The 11,559-nt window shown below is 41.6% G+C and overlaps 1 protein-coding gene and 1 pseudogene across 2 annotated transcripts; both read right to left on the bottom strand.

Annotated features, from left to right (window-relative positions):
* STEAP1 (STEAP family member 1) lies at positions 1-10,646 on the bottom strand. Of its 2 annotated transcripts, XM_059712240.1 has the most exons (5): positions 10,492-10,646; positions 5,689-5,797; positions 3,287-3,799; positions 2,467-2,631; positions 1-359 (listed from the first exon to the last, which is right to left on the bottom strand). In XM_059712240.1, exons 2-5 carry the CDS (start codon positions 5,767-5,769, stop codon positions 102-104), a joined length of 1,017 nt encoding a protein of 338 aa, XP_059568223.1. In that variant the 5' UTR covers positions 5,770-5,797; positions 10,492-10,646; the 3' UTR covers positions 1-101. The 2 variants fall into 2 exon arrangements, with proteins under 2 accessions (XP_059568223.1, XP_059568221.1); XM_059712238.1 differs by lacking the exon at positions 5,689-5,797 and having other exon boundaries at positions 10,492-10,591.
* On the bottom strand, positions 6,108-10,151 carry LOC132242524 (small ribosomal subunit protein eS8-like; annotated as a pseudogene).
* Positions 10,647-11,559: the final 913 nt, after the last annotated feature.

Raw genomic sequence — 11,559 nt, 5'->3', positions numbered from 1 at the left:
TATTAAGACCCTCAGTAGTTATTTTTATTAAGCAAATACAAATTGGAAATATTTATGATAAAATATATCAAATTTGAACAAAAATGTTGTAAACAGTAATTCTATAACTGGGAAGACATCTCAATCTTGTTAAGTTTGGTCACATCTTCCCAACCATGTCTAATCTTCAGTATCTTCTTTCTCAAGCATGGCAGGAATAGTATAGCTTTACATACCAGGACAACAATTGGAAGGAAAACAGCTATCATAAAACTTGGAGGTGTATACCACACAAATTGTTTTATATCGACCCATTTATTCCAGGCAAAAATCAATGCATGTATTGTGCCCAGTAGAAGGGCAACAATTCCTAGCTTGCTCTGCAAAAGAAAAAAAAATTATCTTGGTGAAGATTGGTTCCAAAAGAGTTTATTCCATATTACTTAATCTGGATCTGTTCTGTTGCTAGGAAATTCTTCCATTCATCTGTAATGGTTTTCCTATTACATTTCTTAACAATGTACACTCACACCTTTCCATTCATTTTAACATGTCCCCACTTTACTCCTACTTTTGGGTAATGCCTCTGTCTCCAGGCTATTTAAATTAAGGACATTCACAACCCTCTTCCTTTCCATCTCAGCCAGTCAATAACACTGTCTTCCCTTTCTCCACACTTTGTTCATCTCTCTTATGACATTTATTTTGTGATGGTTTGTCTCTTGTGCATCCGCCTTAATTCTGCCTATCAGGAGACATCTAAAACCAGGGGCCCTCTTACTCATCACAGGACCCCTACAGAAGCAACACAATGATTTATGCCTTTTAGGTGCCCAGCAAAGGGTGGTGGGTTGACTGAAGATTAGTGCAAAAATCAATTCGACCTCAGTGATCTTTATTAATTGTGAAGGCAACCAAAGTGATTGACTTTGATTTTGGTATCTGAATACTAAAACAAATGATCTTGGCCTATGTTAAAAAAATCAAACATTCTGATAAAGTGGGAAAATACCAACAATCATTTCAATGTTTGAACAAGACATAGAGATAATGAAGATGTGGAGAAAAATTTCAGCTAGCATTGGGATACTTGGCACCATCCTGATAAAGTTGCTTAAAAATAGTTGTTCACCTAAATAATTTTACGGCATCCTGACGACAGCTCTTCTAGATAACTTTTGACTTCTATTCACTTACTGGAAATGGTCATTAGCCTGCCAGGAGAAATCCAACTCACAATTATTGAGCAGTAAGTACCCTTAAACCTCAATGAATACAAATAGTTAAGTTTCTATTTTCAGATAAAAATCTCCAACATAAATTGGAGAGTAATCAGTTCTTGGACTGTAAATGAGAAATTTCTAGGTTATTAATTGAAAAAGTACATGTGACTTGTTGAAGATTAATTTTACCAAATGTGTATTATGTACTTATTATGAAGTAGGCGTTGCACACGTAGTGAAATGGGCTTAGTTGTCAAGACGCAGTGCTTGCATTCCTGATTCGATCTGAGCAGTGGTGCTCAGCATGTGTGTGGAAAGTTATTAATGAGGAGCAGGGAACCCCAGTGGCTGGCTATCAGGCCGAACCTACAAAATCAACAAACACTGCACTTGGAAAACATGGCACCATCTCTAAGCCACAGTGGAATGACTCGGATGGAGACTTGCTTTTCAGCTAATCAGATGCCCTGATAAAGTGTGTGTGGGAGTATGAGCATGTACAAAGGATAGTAGGGAATGTCTGATTTTGTGGGAATTTACAAAGATGTCTACCCATACAAGGTAAAGCTATAAAATTTTAAGAATCTTGGCAGGGCTTATGGCTTAATTAATTTTAGTCCTTTGAATCTTGTCTGACATAAATCCCCTTGTGAATTCTGGCACATAGCTCTTTTTATGGTGTAATCTACTACTAGGAGATTAACCTCAGTAAATCTGAAATGGTTTGAATTCCAAGAATATTGAGAAGCTTCAAGTGAGTAAGCTACATAAAATGTAATTTGGAAAAAGCAGCATTTACAATTAGGTATTAGAATACCTTTGGTAGATATAACTCCATATTTCAAGGAGAGAGATGTTTTTTTATGGATAGTACAAAGCTATGTAACTTAAAAGGGATGAATAAAATTAGATGCTAGGCAAGAGAATATTTTTATTTTGGGGGGGGGAAGTAAAAAAACCCATAAATATTAAATTTCTAAAACATCACATTTAAAATTATTAGATGGATAGCTAACACATTTCAAATGTTAGAAATACTTCTCTTTGAGTAATGCCTTTTATTTATATCTAGGAAACACTTCTATTTAGCAGCAATAGGGAAAAATTATAGGAGCGCACAGTATTAATGGGAACAAGTGGTAGGATCTTGGCTACTGGCAAACCATTTGTTATTTTCTATGGGGTAAAGTCAGTATACTTGATATTATAAGCACGAAAAGATTGACCGCTCTGAGGGAACAGACGCATTTTATACATCATTTACCTGAATATAGTGAAATTCTCTCCATGTCAAAGAGTCACTCACAGATGGAATAGATGTCACTGCCAACAGAGCCAGGATTGCAAGTGCCACGATTCCCAGAGACACATACATTTCCATTCTCCAAACATCATGCTCAATCCAGGCATCTTCTTTCTTTTGTTGGACCTACCAGAGGGTGAAAAGAGGAAGGAGTGTAAAGAGCACCTAGCTCCCGCACATGAACCCCCTTCTACACTCACTCTGGCTGCTATGGGGGGCCTGATAACTGGGGCCTCTACACAATTATGACTTGTTTTTGCATTCCTCTGAAAGAAATGACATAGGAACTATTAATCACTTTCTTGAATGCAACATTGATGTAACTGTTTCATTTATATAATAATTATGGTTAGAATTGTAATGTGCAGGCACACGGGGTAAATAAACAGAAAATAAGAAAAATGAGCATTAAAAGTAATCTTGTGAGGGTGACAGAAAATGGAAATGTGGCTGTGTCCATGAACACAATACTTGTTTGCATTGTTAAAGTTGTAGTTTAATAATAATAATAATAAATTAAAAAATAAAATATTAAGTTAACTTCATTAAAAAAATAAAGTTGTAGTTTAAATTTTCAGCTTAAAATATATTCCTCGATGTAAAACTATACAGCCAAGCCCCAATAAAGGGTTAATAATAAAACATTTTAAAATGCAGATTACTTTCTCAGCACAGGGTTTCAACAGGGGTTTGAGGTGTTGATATTAACATGACAAAGAGTAAATCTGTTAGGTGACTTAGACTTTTTGGTTAAGTGATATTGTCGATCTCATCATCCTACCTGTTGATACGCCCAGTTCAGCAACTTGTACCTGTAGGATCGCCTCATTGGATAGGATAAACTATAAATTGCATGCAGTACAGCAAAAAAGAAACTGAGCAGCCCAAACTGCTTCCTTGTTAACATCCACCTATCCAACCAATGTGGAAATTTCTTATACTTGGTTCCATTACGGAGCTGTACAGCTGCTGCTATCACACCTGGCAAATACACCAGCGCCAAGAGGGTGATGGAAACCATTGGCAAGACTTTGTTGATGACCAGGATTGGAATTTTATAAAACCACTGTTGATGGGAAGTTACAAGAGGGTGAATTACTTCCCTCAGAAGAGTGTAGAGAAAAGTCAGAGAGGATATGACAGCAGCAATTTTAATTGGCAAGCGCCATTCTGGGAAGAGCTCCTGTTTGCACTGAAGCTTTTGGGGACAGTCAAAGTCATCAAAATGGGCTGTTTGGTCCAAGTGCAAAAGCACAGGTCTTTTCAGCATGCTGGTCTCTCCTGAGTTCTTATTCTACGAAGAAAAGAAAACAAACATCTTAAAATTTAAACAACGGGATTTCCTCGAACGAATTATTTATTGCTCATTGTGCTTTTCAGTTAAAATGGACATTCAGAACCTTGTTTTTGGATACTGGTTTTGGCTGAAGAGATGGCATAGTCTATGTAGCACTGATCAAAGGTGCACGTAGCTACTTTGGAGTTCTCTATTAATTTCTGTTGCTCATTTTTCAAAATAAATACATGCTTCAGATATCTCCACTAAAGATTAGGCCATGTGCTTCTGTCTTGAAGGCATAAAAGGATGCAATAATGCAACTGGGAAACTAAAATTGAAAACTAAAAAACATCCAGTAATCTTTGGTAAAAATAGTAACAGTTGTAAATTGTAACAGTTGTATGTATTTTAAAATATTTTTATTGGTTACTGGGTAACTCTTGGCAAAAAACTGAAGAGTGAATTCTTTATTAATTCAAGTGCAGGAGATTAAGACTTATATGGTCATTACTATTAGAAAAAAATTTATAATTTCCGTCATAGTAGTCTTAAACCTTGATTTTATATTTCTAAATTATCTCATTGGTGTAAGTAACCATGGACAAATAGTATATTAGAAGTACAAAGGCTATATAAGTAGTTAAATCTCATAGGGATGATCTATTTCTTGAGAAAGTTATACTTCTTTACTCAGTTGTATTTCTAGTTAGTCAACAATTCCAAAGAAGGTTACATTGAATATTTAGTCATTTCCACAATTGACTGACATATCAGCAAATCAAAACACAAAACAAAAAAACTCAAAATGAGAAATTATATCAGTGTTTCTTTATTGTGTTACTTTATGAATTTACTTTCTCACCCAATATGTATTACTCATTTCTTATAGCTCTATACGTAGAACCTTAGCATTTTAATGCTCAACATGTCAGTGATTAACTTGCTCATCTCCTCATTTTATGGATGGTAACTTTACTTCACACAGTTCTCTATAATTTTTGGTGTTTAAAAATAACCTCTCACCATTTGACTTTAACTTCCAGTAATAAATCACTATTACATCCAATGTCTTTTCCAATTACTCCAGTTAGAAGGGAGTTGAGCATGATGCAGCATCTGTCATCTCTTCACATTAAAACACTCTAAGTACAATAAACTGAAATCAATTTTCTGGTTAAGGGTAAAGAGTTACGGAACAGGAAATAGGGCAGTTAACTTGGAAAATAAAAATGATTTCATTTTATGTACACTTATTTTATTATAAAGTGTGTGCTTATATCTTAATTATTTTGCTTATTAAAATAATTAAGGTAAAATATATAATTTCTGTTAAAACTGAGTTGAGATCATTTAGAAAGGTAAAAAGAGTTTAAAACAAAAAATGTCCATCACTTTTTCAGTTGATAATGTAGTCAGAAACGTTTTATCTTGAGGTAGGGAAAAGTGGGACCAGTGGTTCTTATTCTAAAATTGAATGCATTTGGTTAAACAGTGAACATTAATTAACTTGATGATCTCTTGGTAAGCTGCCATGGTGCCCATTAAAAAACGCATGCTTGCACAACTGTCATATGGGCACTGGCGATTCTTTTGAAACAGACTCATTGAGGATGTTAGAAAACATTGGAAGGGTGTTGGAGATGATATGGTCTAACTCTCTCACTTTACAGATAGACCAAGACCCAGGGTTTTCAGTGACTCATTCAAGGTTATTCAGCTAAGTCCATGGCAGTCAGTCAAGGTACAATTTCTCTCCTATATGTCACTGACCTGCACCCATCACAACATCAGTGACATGAATCAGTGAAAATATCAGCAGACGAGGGTGAAAAATCACTTTTACAGCACCATGAGATATAGAATAGCATTTGAGTTATGTTTATGGATTTTAATTATTATTTTACCAAATAGTCATCTTCTTCTAGACTTCTCCTAGGCTTCATTTTCCAAAGTTCTTGGTTTGTGATGTTTTGTTGGATTTCCATTAATTCTATAAAATATTGCTTCAGCCACCTATGAAAATAAAAATAATTATCTTCTTCAAGTCTATGCTCTTTATGATATTGACAGGGCAACATGAGTAGTTTCCTGTGGGGAGCGGCTACAGTGTTTGGATAGGTTCAAGCCTTGGACTGAGGAGAGGGCACAGTCCTCTCATTGCCACGTGCAAGTCCCAGCTTGGAGGGCAGCGCCCTCCCAGCACATTATAGCCAACGGCTGTAGCTGTAAGCTTGAACCTATGGTCCAAACACGTGGCCCCACGTGTCTGAGTGATGTAGGCTTGATAGAGTTCAGGTGCATGAAACTGAGCAGGATCCGAAACCAATGAGAATGTTGCAAACATCTTGACCACACCCTTACTTTGCCTCGTGGCATCTGCTATAAAATAAAGACATGGCTTGTGGGTGTTGGTCGCTGTCTCTCAGAGAAGCAGTCTCCCACCGAGACCCAGCTTTCATTCTCTTGTCTGTCTTTTCTAAGCCTCTCAGCCGCCCCACTCAGGTTCACCCTTGGCCTTGCTGGCACGGCACAGTTTCCTCATATGAGGACTACAGTGGCAGATAAGATATAATTAAAATACAGTTAGTGACTGATTTACACATTAAACTTTACATTATAATCTCCATCCAGGGCCCTTGTGTCAAGAGAAACTGCTTTACTTTGTCCAACTAGCGGTACAATGTATGACCTAGGTGTCTACTAGTATATGAAATTCAAATGGTTGGACGTTGCCTTTTGTTTAGGGGAATTTAACTCCAGGTGCTCATTTAGAAGAATGCCAACTCCCCTCAAAGGTAAATAGAATTAGGAATGCATTTTTTTCTGAGAGTAATGTTATCAATGGAAGCTGGAGTTTGCTGGTGTAAGATCAGGAAGTTGTATTTTTTGGGGTTGACACTAGAATTTGAAGTAATAATTAAGTGATTTTATGGGCAAATTTTTTGAGTTTCAGACAATGAATAAAATGGACACTTTCGGGAAGATGAACTCTGATAGTGGCACAAAGGAATGAAAGGTGGTATTTTCAGAGTAACAGACTGGTTTTTGTTGGTAAAACACACATTGCTGGTATTTCCACTGGGGTTATTGAGCTTTGTTCAACCACTGACATGCCCCTATCCTGGTCAACCCTGTGGAAACTAATTTTGTCCAACTTCCTACCCTATAAAGGACTGTTTTCCTAAATACCCAACAGAACTAAATTCAGGCGTGGTGTAACATTTTTTAGGAAAGAGAAACATATAATGTCACAATATATTCATTGTTTTTATTTGTTCTAAATGTATTTCCAGAGGAATACATCTCCAGTTTGTACTTTGTGAGAGTCAATGAGTAAAGCAGATTAGATATATAACAATTTGACTGAGAGAAAACATTCTAAATGTTTCTGAATTTTAGAGCACCTGCAACACTTCATTGAATGGAAAGTTGTTGCCAGGAATAGTTTAAAATACTTAAAGCACTCTCCAACTTTTAAAGGTTTGATCTTCACAAAGAATGAGAAAGAGTGCCCTAGCCGGTTTGGCTTGGTGGATAGAGCATCGGCCTGCGGACTCAAGGGTCCCAGGTTCGATTCTGGCCGGGGGGGGCGGGGGGGAATGGGCCTTGGTTGTGGAGACATCCCCAGTGGGGAGTGTCCAGGAGGCAGCTGATGTTTCTGGCTCTCTATCCCTCTCCCTTCCTCTCTGTAAAAATTCAATAAAAGAAAGAAAAAAGAATGAAGAAGAGCCATCTTTACATAGTTCCACCATTTGCCTTTGTTGAAGCACTCTGCGAACATTTTCCATATATCATTCATTTTCAAATTTCACAATATTCATGCTGAGGATATTTGTTTTGGTCTGTCCACCTTGACTGGCATTGAACTCGGGACCCTTCAGTCCACCGGCCGAAGCTCTACCCACTGAGCAAAACCAGCTAGGCCTCCCCCTTTTTTTGAGTAAGTACCTTTATTACATGAGCTAAGATAGGAGGGAAGAAGATTTCTTTGCCTTTCTGGGCCTTGATTTTCCTTAGAACGCCAGTTCCGTGCCCTCTAGCACACAGCCATCTAGTCTTGAAGCGATGCATGAAAGAAGTTTGCCCGCTGGTCCTGTTCCTTGAGAAGACTGCGGATTTTGGCATCCTTTTTCCTTTCATCATATTTCTTCTGAATTCTCTTTGATCTTTTTTTGTTTGTTTAAAATCTCTTCCTCCTCAATAGTCAGCTCGGCCCCCTTCTTGTGGCCCAAGGGCAGTGCCTGGTGGGACTCATACCACTGTCAGTACGGTGTGCTGTCAGTGAGCACGACGCAGCTCTTTACGAGGGTCTGTACCAGTTAGTTCATTGCTGGATGCATCGTAGACATCAATAATCCTTGTTTTGCGAGTCGAATACTCTGAGCCCCAGAAGTTGCCCCTGTCCAGCCTCAAGGCTCGGTACTTCTTGTTGCCTCCCCGCACGTGGACTGTGTGTATGCAGCGGGGTCCAATCTTCGTGCTGGCAGCAGGGCGTCCCAGTTCATATTTTTGCTTCTCGTGGTAGGCCTCTCTCTCGCCCCCAGTCTTGCAGCGCTTGTGCCAGCTGACCCTAGAGATGCCTGTGGTTTGGTGCTGGCTGAAAAGAGCCCATTTAAAAAATTATATAAAAAATTTCCTCCATTTGGAGAAATGCTCTTCCTTTGGCCATAGAAGCGGGCATGTGACTCAGTTTGGCTATTCCCAGTTCTCTATTCCGCTGATCACATTGATTGGTTTAGGGATGGCACACTAGTACAAGCCCTGCTGAACCAGTCAGATCCTCCTTTGAGATTTATACATGGAAGTGGAAGATAAAGAGGACATGTCTAACACCTGAAGTTGGGAGGATGGAAACCTACCACTTCCTTCCCCATGCCGTGAGGGGGAAGATGCCTTCAATAGGATGGAGGACAGACCAAACACAGAAGCACAAGCCAGAAATAGGCACGCAGAAGAGGTCCAGTGGTATATGTTGAGTATTTAGATTCCCTGAGACATGATACTGATATTTTCAGTTACACAGGCTAATACATCCCCTTTCTTTTGCTTGTTAGTTTGACTTGGGTTTATAGCATTGGCATTTGAAAGAGTTCTGAGTAAAGCACATGACAAGCATCTAGTATTCGTGAACTCATCCCTGTGATGGACACTGAGGAGGGAAAGAGAAATGAGACTTCATGCCAGCTCTGGAGGAGCTTATGGTATTTTTCCTTAAGAAGTATTACTCCAAATCATCTGGTGATTTAGGTAACATTATAACGAGAACTAGAGCCCACTGCACGGGTGGGGTCCGGCCGGGCTGTCCCATGGGGGCCAATCTGGCTGGGTGGGTGAGGGGAGGGATGCAGGAGGTTGGCCGGCTGCCCCCTACCCTGCTACCCTGATCGGGGTCAGGGGCCAATTGGGGCCCAGCTGGCAGGGGGTGGAGGGGTGCTGTGGGAGGTCAGCCGGCCCTGCCCTGGATGGGGGAGAGGGGGGCTGAGTATATAGCCATTCATCTGCATGGGAGCGAGACCATGCTGAAGAGCAAAGCCAAGGAAAAGCCCAGGGCAGTGAGTGAGGCAGCCTGTTGACTGTGTGGCCCACAGTCAACTTTGTGCCCAGAAGCCAAGAAAATAAAATGTCAGTCGAGTAAACTATGGTGGTTTCCATCAGACATTAACCAAATATATAATTTAAATTCCACAGTGAAATCTTCTCATGAAAAAAAAAATAAATAAATACAGGAAACAGCGCAGTGTTCAGATATTAGGAACTCCCGAATTTGACCCAAAGTTCTCTTTCATCCCCATTAAAAAAGCAAAGCATATTTCTTGATGTGACTGCTCCATTTTGCTGTAACAGGACTGCTGACCTCATGTTCCTGCTAAATATTGACACAGCCCAACTGACTCATGTTTATGTCGAAGAGTTTAGAATATGAAGAAAGTCAATGACTGGAATACATTGTGGGTTGCTTTGCAATTCCAAACTGATACTTTCAGTGGACACTTTTGTTACCACGTTTAACTACTGAAGGGGAGATGTTTTTCTTCCCTGGGCTGCTATTCTTAAGCACTGCATCTGCCCTGTGCTAAAAGAATGGCTTATTAAACGTCAGGATGTTGAGAGAAATATATATATATTAAAAAGAACAGAGTAAGAAATCTGAAAGTGTTTGTATATTTTATTTCTGCAATCCCCTCCAAGTGGATTTGACCCAGGACGAAAATAAATAAAGCCTTGATTGGCTGTTTGGAGGGAATCTGTACCCCAATCCAGATCCTGAAAGAGCAGGACTAATGTTCCAAGGATTTAAAAACTTCCTGTTACTAGGAAACGCGAAGACCAGTTGCGCGATTTTCAGCACTGTGTACCAACCATTCATCAATGCCAGGCAAACCAAACCCACGGCGATTCTGCCAAGTTGGCAAACTTGCCGTCAGAACCCAACCTGATAAGCAAACTGCATAGCGCATCATTTCCCCCGACCCCCAGCGAAAAGGCTTCCTGAGGAGGGTCTGGCTCCCAGCCCCGGACCGGTCCCGGCCAGCGGAGAGGTGTGCTGCGCGGGGGCCGGGCTGTCCGGCAGCGCAGCGCGCCCCGCACAGGCGCTCACGGGCGAGTGGGGCTGCGGGAGCGCCGCCGCCCGGTCCCGCGCCGGCTCGCACCCGCGGCGGCCCGAGGCTGGAAGCCGGCGACCAGCCGGGATGATTCAAGGGACTTACCCGCTTCCCGGCGCGACCCGACGGTTAAGTGGCGGCCGCGAAGCCGTCCCGAGGTACCAGCCCCACGCGGCGCCCGAGCCTAAGAGCGCGGGCGCTGACCCCGCCCCCGGGCCCGCGGCCGCTTTAGCGCCACCTGCGGGCGCCGCCGGCCCGGAGCCTCCCGCCGGGATGCGCTGTCCGCGCAGGTCCCGGGGCCCCGTGTGGGGTTTCCTCTGTGTTGCAACCTGGCCAATCCCGTCGACTTGTTTGTTTGTTTCTCGCTCAAATTGCCCTGCCCGCCCCCCCCGCCCCCCGCGGAGGTCGGCTGCACCCCCTCCTGCTCGCCGTTCTCCAATCTTCCAGTAACGAACGTTGGTGCCGTGGTTCTCAAACGTTAACGTGCACCAACGGCGGGGCTTATAAGAACACCCCCGCCCCCCACAACCGCCACAGACACTTTCCAGCTCCGTGGGCCTGGGACGGGGCCGGAGGTTCTGCGTTTCTAACAAGTTCCCAGGTGATGCTGGAGCACGGTCAGTCCAGCCTTTGAGATGGATCGTTTTAAAGCTCGGCTAGTCCATTTGACTTTACTTATGTGTTTATTTACTGAATTTATTGGGGGTACAGGTTTCGAGGGCACAACTCAAAGAAGCATCATCTGCGCACTGCATCCTGCGCCCATAGCCCCAGGCAAAGCCTCTTTCCATCCCCATCCCTGCCCGCTCCCCACCTGCACCCACCACCGTGGCCACCCTTTCCCTCCGGCTACCACCTCACTGGTGTCTGTGTCTATGTGTTATTATGGATTTTTTTTTTCTTAATTCCTTCACTTTCATTCAGTCCCTCAACCCTGCTCCCCTCTGACAGCTGTCGGTTGGTTCCACGTATCCATGCCTCTGTTTCTATTTTGTCTTTATTTTGTTCATTGGATTCCACATAGAAGTGAGGTTATATGGTCTTTGTCTTTCTCTGACTGGCTTATTTCATTTAGCATAATAATCTCCAGATCCATCCATGCTGTTACAAAAGGTAAGTTCTCCTTTTTTTTTCTTAAAGGACCAAGTAGTATTCCATCATGTAAATGTACCA

Source organism: Myotis daubentonii, chromosome 10 (genome assembly GCF_963259705.1).
Source record: "Myotis daubentonii chromosome 10, mMyoDau2.1, whole genome shotgun sequence".
Lineage (NCBI taxonomy): Eukaryota > Metazoa > Chordata > Mammalia > Chiroptera > Vespertilionidae > Myotis > Myotis daubentonii.
Note: the sequence above shows the minus strand (reverse complement) of the source record. Positions and strands in the feature narration are given on the sequence as shown.

Coding starts and splice junctions, on each gene's coding strand:
- STEAP1 (XM_059712240.1), bottom strand. CDS start 5,769: ATGGAAATCCAACAAAACATCACAAACCAAGAACTTTGGAAAATGAAG. Junction 2,632..3,286: donor TGAACTGGGCGTATCAACAG/GTAGGATGATGA, acceptor ACCCTCTGGTAG/GTCCAACAAAAGAAAGAAGA. Junction 360..2,466: donor GAGAATTTCACTATATTCAG/GTAAATGATGTA, acceptor TTTCTTTTGCAG/AGCAAGCTAGGAATTGTTGC.